Source organism: Clupea harengus, chromosome 14 (genome assembly GCF_900700415.2).
Source record: "Clupea harengus chromosome 14, Ch_v2.0.2, whole genome shotgun sequence".
Lineage (NCBI taxonomy): Eukaryota > Metazoa > Chordata > Actinopteri > Clupeiformes > Clupeidae > Clupea > Clupea harengus.
Genome location: NC_045165.1, coordinates 14,651,325 through 14,667,138, shown reverse-complemented (window position 1 = coordinate 14,667,138; position 15,814 = coordinate 14,651,325). Strand labels below are relative to the sequence as shown.

Here is a 15,814-nt window from a genome sequence, read left to right as displayed (position 1 = left end):
TGCTCATGCACTGACCACTGACGTCTAAAAGCATTCTTTGGATTCCCTGTGAAATGTATCAGGCTGTGCTAGCGTACCTCTTTGAAATCTGAAACATAAACTGTACATAAATAACAAAAGTACACCTGCCCACATGATAAAGTAGTACAAATAGATATTTTATTAATCCATACAATATATAAAGTTACATTCATTTAAGTGTAATGTGAATTGAGATGAAGATGAATATTATGACCTTACTGTATAAGTATTACTCGGGAATGACAACAAATCTTACATGAAAAAGAGTGTAAATTTCATGTACAATCTGGATTATCTGATACACAACATACTGCATATGACATAAAAGCCCTTATAAGACAAACAACATGTATTAAGGACAGGATATTATGGTCATTATGGGTCTTTTTTTTTACATTTGGTCACACGCACTACAAGGACCAGCCTCAGTGACTTAAATCAGTGGAAATGACATGACGTTTACAATGAACATGGAGATGGGGGAAGCAGCACTGCAAGTCTGAAGACAAACTTAAATGACTGTGAAATGACATTGTGGAAGTAGACGTTTAACATGGTGAAGGCGAGAGCGTGTCGCACACATCTGGTAGGTGCATCTCAGTGCATGTCATTAGGTGCATCTCAGCAAAGCCTAATGGCTTTATGACACTGATTGATTTACAAGAGATCTGGAAATGCTGTAAAATGTTTTAAGAGTTTGGTGGATGGGTGGGTGATGCCAAGATGGAAGTAAAACTCAACGTATTTCGATGGCATCTTCTGTTCGCTATCAGTTCCTCTTTCAAAGTTCAGTTCCTTGAAATGTCAAACCAAAGTTTCCGCAAGATTCAGGTGCATTTGCATATTTTTCTATCTTAAAGGTCTGAGTCATGTCACGGTGTGAGAGAAAGCAGAGGCGCATTGTCTTGAATTTAGGTCATGTAAGAGAGGTTTTAGTTCGCGTAAAAGGTCACTTAGTTGAGTTACGCATGAAGCACACCAGTCTTCATAAATCTGCATAATGACCGAGTGCCTGCCTCAGTTTGTCAGCAATCTAAAGAAACACACAAAAGAACACAGCAGAAGCATTTACACACACAGACCCCAAACCGAAAAACCACTGCTATACATTTGGCTGCATATGGCTGCATGCATGCTTAAGTTTAAGCAATATCCAATCATGAAGAAATATTCACAATACAAAGTTAACCGAGCTATTCTAGCAATTCTTTTGTCAATTCCAAAATGACAGCAAACATTTGTAGTTCCATTCTAACTTAAGACTGTGGCAAGAATGAATCAAGCAGTCATTACCGTTTCATAGAATTTGACCTGTTGCTCCAGGTAGAGACGCATGACCCTGTTGTAGTCATAGATACGGTTGCTATGGAAGTGGTTCATCTCAGCTAGGGACACAGATGGCAGGTTAGTGGTGTACAGTTACACCACATGCAGGTGAGAAACAACACCACGCTCACTTCAAAATGATATGGTAGGTGCAGGCAGAGGCCCTGTTTTGAAAAACACTGGATGGCATACGGTTCTCGTGACAGACTGTATTAATGATAACCACACTACACATGTTGTGACATCCTGATGGCATCTGAAACAACACCAGGGAGTGTGTCAACTGTCAGTACGTAAATCCGAATCAACACAGATACCAAGTAGATTCTTGTATCAGTTAAAGGTAGAATCCACGACGATGTGTGAAAGATTGTATTTGAGCTCAACAGGCAATGACATCACATCCCTCCCTCCCATGCTCCAGATGCATCATGTTGATTGGCTGGAAATGTTTATGGCTCAGTCAGAGGTACTAAGTTTGTTTCCCCATTTAGAGAGACAGCACAGTGCATAAACAGAACGTGCAGAATGTATTGGATTAGAATCACAGACCCCACCTTTAAGTGGGCCCTTTCAATTTTAAAGTGTATGGCCATTACAGTATTTATTAGAGTGCTGACGGCGTAGTAAGTTACCTTGAAGTGAGTAGGACATGGTGCTCAGACGCTTCGCCATTGTTAGCTTGTCCTGGTGGGTGATCTTGTTTATGGCCACCAAACGGTCTGCCTCCTTCCACTTCTCAATGGCTGCCTGGAGATGACAGATCATTCTCTGTTTCATTCACTGAATATACTCGTGTAGAGAAATGTGTAGGAAATGTGACCAATATTTGATACAATTCTTGTGCACTTTTTTTATAATGTATTAGAGGGTTGACCAAATTAAAGGCAACAGTAGCTTAAAGTACATAGATGTCTTATATTCCGAATGTATTCATTTTACTTATTTATTGTTAATTACTAAAATAAAATAAACAAAATGGCTAAAATCTCTTAGGAGTGTGGATTTAGCTTGACAGGGAACACACAGAAAGGGCGACAATTAACCAACAGGGCCTTCAGGGTAATGATGAATGTTGACAAACTGTGTTAAGAGTCACACACACTTGACATAAATAGCTGTGTGTTTTCTACTGTACCTTATGGACTCCTAGGGTGTCTGGAAAGCAGCCCAACAAGCCTTTGTACTCCGTGTTTGTTTCCAGAAGGAAATGCAGATCTTGCTTGGGCTGCGATAAGACCACAACAATATCAAACATTCATTCCTCTTTCGGAGGATTTTGTTTTGTTCCTCAAAAGCCTCTCAAATTAAAAACCGTAAAAATAGAGTTGTGACACGGTTCGGGTATCAGGGGAGGAAGAGAGGAAGCAGGCTGCAGATGAGGAGAAGGAAACAAGTGTGTTTTCAGCTGTGCATGGGTTCAAGGACTGGAGGCCTCGCACAGGATGCAGATAGAAGGGTCTCAGAAATGGGGGGAGGGTCCTGTTTGTGTGCGTGTGGTGAGTGAGTGTGTGTGTGTGTGTGTGTGTGTTGGTGTGTGTGTGTGTGTGTGTGTATACTGTACATGCGAGCATATGTGTATCTGTGTGATGTTTGGGAAGGTTTATATAACACCTCTGTGTGGTTAATTTTGAGGGTTGAAAGATAAATCTTTCATAATCTTTCACTTGAGACATTCAAGTGTGTAAGTGCAAGTGCTGTTTATTTGTTATTTCTTTGATTAGGTATGAATCTTAGACATAGTCATACTGCAGATTCCACTCTTCAAGCATGAGAATACTTTAGATTTCACTGTTACCTGTGAAGCCACAATTTCTGCAATTTCTTCATAGGTTCTCCCTGTTGCGGTTAACGCCTCTGTGAGCGTGGGCTCTCCTGTGTGCAAAAATATCAAAAATGTCATTTGTTTGCAGAGCAGGATACTGAAAACATATGGCACTTTTTGGTGGTGCTTAAACTACCTGTATATCCACTGGTTGTGAAAACAGTGGAGAGGTTCTGAAAGGCTTTGCCAATTTTTTGGTATTCCTTCTGTAGAGCTGGAAGAAAATTAAGTTTATTTCAATGTTAATGTTTACTTCATGAAACAAACCAAGCCTGAACGTGTGAAGAGACACTTACGCCCTGTACACCTCTTCCAATGTAAGTTACCGACGTTGAGCAGGTCTTTGACTCCATCGTCCATGGTTTTCGTAAAGCGGCTGTACATGTCACACTTCTGTTCTCTGTGTCACACGAGGAAGAGAACAAAAAAATAACACTTAAGAGGAGTTTCACAGGAGCTGTGAAACCATAGAACCGATAAGGAAAAGCTACAACCCCACCAGAGGAGGGCCTCTGCATCTGATACTCACTTCTATCAAACCCCCTAAAATGGCATTTTAACCAGAGAGCTTCAGCTTATGTCTATGTAGGTTTAAACAGTGACTGTGTAAGCAGTTACGCTGTCATGCTCATGAAGAGAATGCTTTAAGCCCTGAGGATGGTAAAGCCACCTCCATTACACCTGCTTTAAATCAAAATAACGGCACACATGGTATTAGTTAGAGATGGAGGAGGGTGCTAGAAGTTGACTGACATTTCAATGGGATCCAGATCGGGCGCCTCTGGCTCGATCGTGGAGAAGATCATCACGCCCATGGTCTCGTCTTTCTCCGCTTTCCTCTTCCCCACCTTCCAGTCCTGAAGAATCACAGAGCGGAATTTTACGAGAAGTCAAATCAAAGTTTGCCAGCATTCTATCTACGGACTCTGAAGGCAGGCACTACGGGAATAACCGCTCTGATTAAAAGAACTGAAACAACTCTTAATAAATCAACAGATACGATCACCATACTTTAATTTTAATGTTCAAATACTCGATACAACGGCAGCTGTCCATGGTTTTTGCAATTTAGTATTTTTTTCTGATCTGAACAAAAATGTTTGCTTTAACAACTCGTTGTGCCTGCTTTCATATTTTGCCTATTTTGTTATTTTCATATGATAAATAACTAGTGATAAATCTTATAGCCTGCAACGTTACCCTCTCGTCCTTGTAGTTCATGAAAAGCTGGAAGACTTCACTCTCGCAGACGACAGGATGTCGACACATCCTGCCCATCCAGCCCTGCAGGCGCTCCATACGCATCTTAATAAAGTCATCGTCGAAACGCCCTGGGTAAACAAAGACAGAATGGGAGAAAGAGACTTTGTATAACTGGTGTGTGTGTGTGTGTGTGGTTGGCACTGGGCTTACAGTGGACTGTTTTTTTTTTGCTGACTGAGTTATGTAACAATAGAAATATCCGGGAAGGCATTTCTGGAAATAAGTTGCCCAATTGACATAGTTAGCCAATTGAGTGGGATTTAAAGACAGTCCTAAAATTGCTATGGCTCTACATTACACAAACAATCTTTTTTACTGTTTACCTACAACTAAAATGTTTTGATATCTACTACAATTGTTCTAATGGAACAGGTTCAGTGGCTGTGACAGACCTGTGATTTGCTTGTCTGGCAGGCAGGGGATAGGGATTGCTGAGCCAAACTTTTCCAGTAGTCTCTCGTACAGCCAGTCAAAGTGTTTGTATCTGTGGTTGACAGCTCTGTTTGTGGTCTGGAAAAAGGAAATGCATACATACACACATGCATACAGACAACACCAGACAAAATATAATGTGCATATTCATTCTTCATATCTACTTTGGGGCTGCATTTTTTTTTATAAATATAAGAATAAAATGAGTTAAAAAAAATTAAAATGTGACAAGTAAACAAAGTCTGACTTACACTTGGTGTGATTTGATATTCAATGTAACTCTTCAAGCCGTACATTTTTGAGCCCTTCTTGGGATCTGCCACCATGCAGTCCATTGGGGTTTGAGGATACTGCCACACAGGACCCACCTGTCCCATCTGCCATGCAAGAGAACAGTCGGTGATGGAGATCATTTCCAAACACTGCTAATGACTTAAGAATTATCTTATATGAATCATTTACTTATGTAAGCAGGAACATGGCTTTTCTGTGTTTCTGCGTGTGTGTAAGTTAGAATATTAGGTGCCACTTAGTCTGCATTTGTACAAGAGCATGTTTAGACCAGAGGTGATAAGCTTCTTCCGACCTTGTGCAAAACTGCCATCCTTGCAATATAGGGAGCCTCGGACGTCAGAGATCCACCACGTGGTTATCCCTGCTGAAAACTAAACTTCTGTCTATATAAACCTTGTGCGATGTGTTTATCAGAGCTTCACTTTCAGCCTTGTGCTGGGAGTGAGCCCGATTGCAATTGTTGTTTGTCCGGAGTCCTGAGGTAACTAGGGTGAATTTTCACCTAACAGTCAGAAGCCCAGATCACTGCCAGTTTCCATTAGAAACCAGCACTGGTGCAGCCTGGGTAAAGTGTACAGTGTGTTCCAGCTGCTGGAGGTTTGCTGGGCATTACTCACATATATCAGTAATCTTTCTTTGCCTTTATTGGGAAGATTTCCAAGAAGGTAGACCTCTGGATTTGGAGTCTTTGAAAAGTGAAACCTGCAATGCAAATGAAAGATGACTCGTAATACAGAGACCAGAGGAAAAACGAGGCAGATTTCAGCACTTTTGTGACTTGTCAAGAGAGATGCTTTACTTGTGTTTATTTAAATATTGAAATGGCACCATTTACAATACAACATGCCAATGCACATTAACTGCAGTCTATGTCTTCAAATCTTTTATCTTAATTATGGCTTGAACAAAGGCATACGCCAAATGACTGAATGCAAATGTGAAGTTCAGAATGGCGTGGCCCTCTTTGCCTTACTTGTTGCGGGAGATTTTCATGGAGGGGTGTAAGGGGCCCCCCCGTTGGGCAGTGCCCCCCTCCTCTGCCTGGGCGTAGCCACCTGCTGATCTGCCATCATCAGATTCATCATCCCACTCATCGTCATCTAGGGACGCTGAAACACACACACACACACACACACAAACACACACACACACACACACACACACACAGGCGCACACACACACAGGCACACACACACACAGGTGAAGCATTGAGTGAGGCATCACAGTTACTGGTGCAAAGGTGTAGCATGGGTCAAGAAAGAACCCAGTCTGGAGTGGATCCAACTCACGTGGCGCCTGCACGCCATTAGTTTAGCTTTCTCTAATGTTGTGAGATGCGGCATTAAAGGGGACTGCTAGGTCTTGGCAGAGGTATGCGCTCCAATCTATTCTAGTTGATTCTGCTGAATATTGCATATCCTATCTGATGCTACTTGATACAGTTCATATTTAATAGTGTGCCACTATCTGCTAAAGATCCATTGTGGCAGAAAAGCATTTCATAACCAACCTTTCTTTCAAGACCTTTCATTACCGCATATTTCAGTTTTTATCCTGATGCATGACACCAAAAATATCTAGAATCAATTGGTCGGTATGCAGGTAGTCTAGTTCATATAATCTAGAATCTCAAGAAGCAAAACAAAACAGCCACCCACTTTAAAAGGTCAGTGTTGTGTGACATTAGTGCCATGTTTGTTTTCCAAACTCAGAGGTCCTCTGTGTGCCAGTGTATCCACCTCCCTGCCCCCCCCCTCCCCCACCCCCGCCCCTCCGACTCATCTTCATTCACTGCTCCTCACTGACCCCTGTCTAATCTGCAGCTCCGGCTCCTGGCTACCACTATAGTAGCTCAGGCGTCGGACACTGACGAGATTCACTGCATCAGAAAGAATTCCCTTCCTTGCTGGCTGTCTTTTGAGAGGGGCCCAAAAGGGGCTCGTCTGTCTGCCGGGACCACATGAGTTGCGACCGCCTCGAAAATTCTTCCGCCCGGAGAGCGAGCGGAGGGGTGAAAAAAAAAAAAAAAACACAGGGATGAATGAGTCCAACTGAAAGCCTGCCAACATCGAGTCGGGTGTCAATATTTTCCTTTCTTTTTTTCAGTTTGGCTGTTTGGTTTGTTTGTTTGTCTTTATGTTTTTCTTTTGTTTAGAGTCTCGTTTAAACAAATGACACAGAGGGTGCAATAAAAGGGTGTAAAGTTGAGTGTTGTGTGAGTTTACCCTGTTGCTGATAGGCGGGTGTTTGTTGTTGTCCGCTGTAGTCCCAGTTCCCAGAGGGATTGTTGTTGTCAGTCCATGCTGAGGCAGACCAAGGGTCGCTACCACCATTCGTTCCCTGCAAATTGTTGGGACAAGTCTTTTTAACATAGAGCAATCAAAACGGCACCAGACCACCAGGCTAACACAGTAGGGAAAAGTTTGTATGGTTTGAAACTCTCAAACTTCACTGCTTCTGGCCTTGGGAGCTGACTCCACACTTGACGAGGGGTGCCTACACGGACAAAAAATTACCCTTGAGAACATTTACTATGTTTGGTCACATGTTTGTCTTTTTTTCCTTTCAGTCGGGCTCTCCTACAGTCTCCAAATGGTATGAGCACAGGAAAGGAGCATAGGCTCTTTCACCATCAACCCCATTTAACTCAGTCACAAAAAGGGCATTTTGCAGGGACGTGGCTAATTCCGTTCAGGACTGAATACGTGGCGGCTCTTAAGGCCCCTCTTTAGATGAGCGTCTGCGTGAGCGGAGCGTCTTTAATGGCCCATCTCATCGACGTGCCTGACCTTGAGGCTGCCTGAAACGAGGACTCCTGATGCGACTGAGAGCCTTTCCATTTCTCTTTCCATCACTGGTGACTCATGCTGCTGGTGTCTAGTTTAGTGGTGGAACAAACTTGACTTTAAACGTAAAAAAACTAAAAATAAAAACTGCAATGCTTTGCCATTTATCTGACTGCAGTAATGCCGAACGCTAAAGGGTCTTTGGCCATTCCTCAGATTCAGAAACATTTCCAACAAATTCCTATTCACAAAATCTGAAGCTCTCTCAGTAGGGACAGTACTCAAACTAAGCACTGCTTTGCCATGTTTTAGAGTCTGAGGGTTTATGGGACTATGCTGATCAAGTCTAAGAAATGGGTTTTGGCCATCCCTGTGAGAGACATTTCCTACAGGCGTGCGGCTCCATCACTGATTTCCTCTCCACAGAGGAGGAAGTTGAGTGCTGCACTCAAGCCAGAAGTGACAGTGGGTGCCGAGAGGAGACGCTGAGAGTGAGAGACTGACGGGCCAAAGTGAGACTCAGCCCACTGCTTTGGTGCAAAATCAAAAAATTCAGCTAACATAGGACATGCACTTGACAAAATGTATCATCAGGACGAATCCTGCAGTAGACCTGGCATCAACAAACCTCTTTCCAGTCTTTGGAACTTATCTTGATCACGTGTGCAATGTCTTGTACACTTGGTCTACTGTAAGTGTAAGTGTAAGAATCAGCATTGCAAGTATGAGTTATGAACGGCTCCCTGTCATACACCATTGCTGTCGCTAGGCTGGGCCCAAAGCCACCACACCTTCTGGAGGAAGAATCTGACCTTGTGCAACAGATGATCATTTACAGGGAAGCCAAGACGTTACAAAACCCTTATGGAATTGTTTACCAGAGTCTTCTCCTCCCCTTAACAGACCACATTTTTTCCATTAGTATTGTTCAGATAAATTAGTCACTGGTTTCAAAGTTTGCTGGGTCACCTCATCTTATAACACTTAGTAGTTATGCCCTTTATTTTAAGTATCTATAGTATATTTATATTAATATTTATATTTATTAATAGACAATGTAACTCAATAAAAATCCAGTTTATACTTATATTTCTAATCAAAGCAATTCCTAAGTAATCATAAATGGGCATAGAATGATTATACAAGGGTTGCAGATGGGGTTTTCCCCTCCAAATCTTTAGTGGCACAGCAGGATCGGCCATCAGTACACAAGTACTGTATATGTTTAGGTTTCAGGACCAACCCTTGGTGGCTGGTGGTGGTGCCACTGACATTGAGCTGGCCAAACAGATCACAGATCATGGAGGGGTAAGTGTGGCAGTTCAGTACTGCCATCAGTACCTCTGCTTGATGCATCTGACCTGCTTTTGGAATAATACATAGCGAAGGTATGTTCCTTTCTCAGTAACTTGTTTGGGTCAGCAGATGTTATTGCATTTGCCGTCATATGTCAAGCCAGATGATTGATAGCAATTCAGGTTTTGTGTTCACTGTTCTTGTTCGTATTAGGTTGAGATAGTAGATTACATCCTCAATGCTGGTAACAGTTAATACAAGATCAAATGTTCACAACAGGTTCGTTGTCAGACAGTGGCTATACATGCATGACGCATGATGAACACTAAAGATCCCCCAGTGGATGATGTTTGGCCATTATATTCAAGTACCTTCCAAAATGGGAAGGTAAATAGCCACAAGTACAATGCACAGAGAGCCAAGTGGAGATAAAATCAAAAGTATATAGGTCATATTGACCTTGGTTCCTTTCACATTTACGTGATGGTTCAACAACTAGGGACAGTCTTCTCCTGCAATCCATATACAACGATTCTCCTCTATAGGGAGTATGAGAGTATTTGCTGCTTTTGTGTAGGACATATACATACATTGCGCGTCATACAATTTCACTAAGGTTTCCCAATGGCCTCCACAGCTGCCAATTCCAGCTCCTGGCTCCCAGTGAAAATTGGAATGCACCATACTAGCATGTATGTGTATTGTATAGCTTACACAAAGAATATATAATACCTTTATCCCCAATTGAGTCATGAAAACCTCATGACCATGGGACATATAAACCCATACATTGTGTGCATACAGAGACAAATGCACATGTAACCTTTTTCATACAAAAAACAGGAAATTTAAAGTCGAAAGACTACATGTAGTTTTCCCAGTTCTCCAGTTCTAAGCAGGAGAGCAGCGTAAAAGTGGGTCACTTTGACACAGAACTAAAAAAAATCAGATTATTGTAAATCCCGGTCGCTGATGGCATTCAGATGTCTGTGGCTCCTCAGCAAGGGGTTCGGCTAAACAACAATCAGTGTTCATTCAGTCAGGGCTATCACCCCTCCACACACACACACACACACACACACACACACACACACACACACACACACACACACACACACACACACACACACACACACACACACACACACACACACACACACACACACACACACACACACACACACACACAATAACATGGAGAGACCTCAAGAGAACACAGCAATTGAAGAGGACTCCCTCATCTCTGAATCCATAATGAGGCCTATTTGTGATCATTCTCTTTTGATTTGGCAGGAAATGCCAGACTACAATAGGCAGCTGAGCAGAGCGTCCTGGTCTCATTATGTCCACCCCGACTTCGGATGCACAAGGCCGGCCGATGACTGCGCCGAGAGGCAACGAGAAGGTAAGGGATTTGGGGTAGGTGATGATAAATAGCATCTAATCCTTGCCCGAGACAACAAGAAACCTAATCTCAAGCTTACAGCCACACACTACAAAAACACAGGGCAAACAACAGACTGGGTGTCATGGAAAGACATCTGAAAAGCCTTCTGAAAAACAACACTGGCTATTGTAGTTTGTGGAGGGCCTTGCTGGTATTGTATATAAGCAAGCAAGATTAGCATGGATATCAAATGACAAATACACAGTGGACCAAACAGGGACCAGAATCAATGCAGGGACTGAGCCAGTGTCCTCCTAAGTCCTCATGAATCAAAGACTGTGCTTCTTGAGCTGCTGGTTTCGGAATTTGTACCTGAGTGTGCGCTGGTTCAGAGCTGTGAGCATCATAGGATCCCACTGCTGCATGAGCTTGCTGAGAACTGGGAGTTGCACTGGAGTTAACCTGAGGTGGGTGAGGAGAGGAAAAACAGAAAGACGTTAGCCCCTTCCACAGCTGGCATAAACAACTAGTTAGCAGAATATTATTGCATATTTACAGAATATATCTATTTAGAACACCTGGTTACACCTCCCAAAACATGGACCCCAAAATTTTATCTCAGATCGGACAAAGAGATCAGGTTTTAGAATAGGACCTCATAACTTGGAGGAAATGTTTAAGACTGAGATTGCCAGCGCTCTGAAAGAGACAGCAAGAGCCGCTTGCATTGAGCATGTGGGAACAATCTGGTATGTGTTGGAAGCATGTCGGGGACCCTCAGCTCTCCCTGTTGCAGCCATAATCAATACCATCTGCTCCACACCGTGACTCTGCAGCGATAGTGACTGTGCATTCTTACACAGACAGATGCTTTTTGCCCAATACATAGTAGATTGATGTACAATGACGAGGGCTAGAAGAGGTAGATGCATTCAATTAAATTCCATTCACTTACATAGTGCCATTAACAACTGACGTTGTCTCAAGGCGCTTTACAGAGCCCCCCCTAGAGCAAACACAGTGGCAAGGAACAAATCCCTTCTAAACAGAGGGAACTTTGAGCAGAACCCAGCTCATAAAAAGGATGGACCCGTCTGTCTGAGGCTGATCCAAAATTCGACCGATAGCATCTGATCCACAGTGACTCTGCAGTGATAATGACTGTGCATTCTTACAGACAGATGTTTTTTTTTTTTTTTTTTGCCTAATACATAGAACACTGATGTTCAATGAAGAGCGCTAACAGAGCTACACTGGACTGACAGCATTTGATTGTGGTTCACATCTGTCCCTTAGCTCAGATCAGCTCCAGACTTCCCACCCTACAGCATTACTGCAGGCCTTGCCCAATCTGTGGCTGATGACACACTTGCAGTGGATGGATGCCTGCTTTGCCCTACAGCCACCACATGTTCACATGAGGAATGGATGGGCATTCAAAACAGTATTTAAATTACTTATAAATGTGTCTCCTTAATGAAACATGCTTAATAACAAGTAATGTTAACAAGTACTTCTGAGAATGCAAACTTGCTTTGTTTAACTGAATTGGTAAATGGAGACTTGTTTCAAGTGGTTCTCCTCAAGAATCATATTAGACAGTACAACCACAACACTGCTGGAGTTCTCTATGTGACTTTTTATTTTTCCTACCTCTATGTAATCCTCAGGGACGAGACCTACATCCCCGTTCGAGTTTTGAGCTTCTATCCAACCACCACCTACATTCTTGGTAATATGAAAGGCACATTTTTAGAAAAAGGACAATGCCCAGATTAAACAACAACATGTCTCATTTAAAATAAAACAATATGTAGATTACAGTGTCTGGGCAATTAAAAGGAAAGTTGATCATACTGAGACAAATGCTGCTTTCTTTTGTAATACAGTAGACAGTACAAGCACAAGCAAAACTAGGTCAGTCAGAAATGGACACTGCAGGAAAACATGCACACTGATAACTGATAAGTATGTAAATGCACAATAAGAGCATGTGGCACTTTTTTTATACTAAAAGCACGAAAGGTGTTTTATACACAGCCACAGACTGAAGTTGGTCCTTAGTACCCTGTTAAGTGAGGAAGATAAGAAGACAGTAAAAAAGTTGCAGAAATAGCATATAGCTGTACCTAGGCATCCATGTCTCACCTGATTGATAATTGTGATGGTTTCTCCTTCTCTCACTGACAATTCATTGTTCCCTGCTTCAGCTGTAAACCCATACAACACTTGAGCCTGTTCAAATAAAGAGGACACATTCCAATGACAGTAAATAGGCAGTATGTTTGACCAAAAGTAATAGATAACATTACACAGATTGGAAGGTGAGATTAGGGTGACACCTTATGGGGAGACACTGTGGAGGAGGAAAGAGTCACATCATGTGATCTTCCACTAATATAATTACACAGAATTCATTAAGGTTGACTCAGAAAGTCTGTGAAAGGGCAAGGCAAACCCCCGCTGTTGTGACACTGTGACAAGACAGACAAGTTGATCTGGATGTATTTACACCAACAGAAAACACCCCACCAGGCATGGGGGCAAAGCAGACAGTAAAACAGAATTAGAGAGTGGGATAGAAAGAGAGAGAAAGAGAGAGAATGAGAGAGAGTGTGTAACCCTGCAGTGTGTAATTCTTCTCACAACACAGAGCAACTAACAGAAGCACTGGAGCCACAGTTACGGAGTTTATGGAGCCACAAGTTTGACGCACATTTTTGTGTTGTGGGCCGTGCACCGAGGAGACAATGAGAAGACTATCCTTGAGCAGTTTGTCCTAACCACTCTGTTCCTGACAGACGGCTTCCTTTTCCTGTTCAACAAAAATCACAGCTGGCAAACAGCACACCACAGCTCAGATATGTGGGCTTTCAGTTTAAAATGTGAGATATGGCTCCCATCCTACGTGTAGTAGGATGTGCGTGTACAGAATATGACACTGAGATGATATGTGCAATGTAAAGAGCGTCTTTCTCTTAAAGGAAATGCAAACCACTATGTGAGCCGTGACAGATCTCACCAATTTGCATATATCTGTGAAGCAAGAAAGATTAACAGACGTAAAAGTTTGTTGATTAGATAATCACCTTCCTGACATTCAACTGAAGTGACTTTAGATAACACTTGACGCTTTAGACCAGAATCACTACAGCTACATTTGCACCAGTCCTATATGAGAAACTAACAGAAGTGCAAATAAACTTCTACTCAAACTTGGAGACACTACTGTCTCTAAGGCTGTCCTGACAACTTGATATCACAGGAACATGCATTTCTTTTGACAAAAAGTCATTGTGACATTTGGTTTGGTTGGAATGTCTTGTCACGAACAGACGTTAGTAACTAAGCATAGTGCTGGGATGTCAGGCTGACATAATACTGATGATGGCTGCCTTTACAGAGTGCAGACCATTGCTGATTCACTAGGCAGCCTTTTGTCAATCTGAAAGGTCAGGCTGTGTCATTTCAAATGAGATTCTTATGTAAACAAAAATAACCTTTCATAGGTGTTATATGAACTTGACATAAAAGTTGACAAAAGCAACATGATACATGACCAGGGTTGGCCTTTATAAATGTCTATGCCTGTAACCTAACGTTTATGCATGTTGGTTAAATTCTCATAAAGGGTTTACGTATGCAGTGTAGCCTGATTAACACATAGCCTTAAGTTACCACACTATATTGTTGTATTTGAGGGATATCTACACTTCATTGTATTTTCTGATAGCAAATTGTCAACCGACGTCCACCCACTAAGTAAATCCACGGTGCTAGGTTAAGGTTTACAGTTTCCGCCCATCCAACACGTCCCCAAATCAACACAGTTCACAGGAGACTTCAAATGCGTCTCACATCTATAACAGAGGTAAACTGATGTTTCTCAGGTATTGAGTTCGAATGAATTGGCCTCCTCTACGTTGCTGCTAACTGTATTACAATATGTACCATGTAAACAGAATATCACAAGAGCACAACGCTCACATTTAGCTGATCTTTGGTGTAATACTCTGAAACAACAACACTGAAGTGAGAGGCACAACCAAACTTAATATTCAGGGAGAGATACAAATGTTTCAATTCTGAGCTTTCTGCATCCGTGACCTCTCTAGTTCAGGTGCTGCTGTTAAGCTATTGAGGGAGGTAACTTTGCAGCGACACGAAAATGTTTTAGCCTATGTATTGCCTTTTCGGTATAAGTTGTAAAAAGTAAAAAAGAGCAATGCACACCATACAGAGTATCCAACGTACCTTGGTTGCCATCTTAGCAGCATGTATCTTTCCGAAGTAAAGGGCCAACAAAACACTCGTAGTTTCATATATCCGTTCGGAAATATATCAGGAAAACTACTGAAGCGCAGTTGTTGTCGCCAAGCAAATATTTATTACACGAACGGAATGCACGCCCTGTTGGACGGACCAGCGTTACTTACAGTAGCTTATTTTTCGTTTTAAACCTTTGCTGCGGTTTAAACAGACCCATGGACACCCGGAAAACCCTCAATACGCTTGCCACAAAAACTGTCAGGTTGGGATTCTAACGTTACCAATAGATTACGCGGTGGTTCCTCCTCCACCCAGACTTGCCTCGAAGTGTCAGTTTGCAGCGGTGAAGTTTCTAACAAACACTCGAGCAGTAGAATCACAACATCACAACATCGTTTGTTTGGTATGCTTTTACAAAAATGAAGGGGTGACTAAGAAAAAGAACAATTTGTCTATTGAATCACATTTGAATCTTTTTATTCAAAAAGTTGTAGAAAAGTGTAGACTTATGACGTTAATAATAGATGAAGTCAGTATTATTTGGCTACTACAGAGGATTTTTTTAAATGAGGAAAAGTATCCTACACGATTGCATAATCCTACTCTCCTTCCCAATACGACATAGAGAACTGAAGAAATTAGCTATAAATGTGCGATTACGTGAAAAAAGGTGGAGTGTGCCATCTTTGTCTGATGTTTTTCATAAATGCTGCTCTGGATGTGGAATGGGCGCCATCTAACGTCTAACGTATAGGCCACAACGAGATTTCCCCAAAAACAAAAGGCCTTTCATGAAGTCATATGTGCAGACTCGTAATCAGAAGATACATTGTCTTTCGCCCATGAAAAGAGGCATTGAGAATGAAGCTGAACCAAAGAGGAGTCCTATTTTCCAAATATTCAATACAATGCTCT

The 15,814-nt window shown here is 42.1% G+C and overlaps 1 protein-coding gene across 1 annotated transcript; it reads right to left on the bottom strand.

Annotated features, from left to right (window-relative positions):
* Window positions 1–137: 137 nt before the first annotated feature.
* Window positions 138–15,217, bottom strand: snx9a (sorting nexin 9a). Its single transcript, XM_012836730.2, has 18 exons — window positions 14,885–15,217; window positions 12,779–12,865; window positions 12,284–12,358; window positions 11,003–11,092; window positions 7,387–7,501; window positions 6,135–6,270; window positions 5,779–5,863; window positions 5,119–5,244; window positions 4,828–4,945; window positions 4,373–4,503; window positions 3,926–4,029; window positions 3,469–3,572; window positions 3,309–3,386; window positions 3,146–3,222; window positions 2,486–2,575; window positions 1,983–2,097; window positions 1,315–1,406; window positions 138–1,054 (listed from the first exon to the last, which is right to left on the bottom strand). Exons 1-18 carry the CDS (start codon window positions 14,894–14,896, stop codon window positions 1,007–1,009), a joined length of 1,683 nt encoding a protein of 560 aa, XP_012692184.1. The 5' UTR covers window positions 14,897–15,217; the 3' UTR covers window positions 138–1,006.
* Between the last annotated feature and the right edge of the window lie 597 nt (window positions 15,218–15,814).

Coding starts and splice junctions, on each gene's coding strand:
- snx9a (XM_012836730.2), bottom strand. Junction 12,359..12,778: donor CCATCACAATTATCAATCAG/GTGAGACATGGA, acceptor CATATTACCAAG/AATGTAGGTGGTGGTTGGAT. Junction 3,573..3,925: donor GATCTGGATCCCATTGAAAT/GTCAGTCAACTT, acceptor CGTGTGACACAG/AGAACAGAAGTGTGACATGT.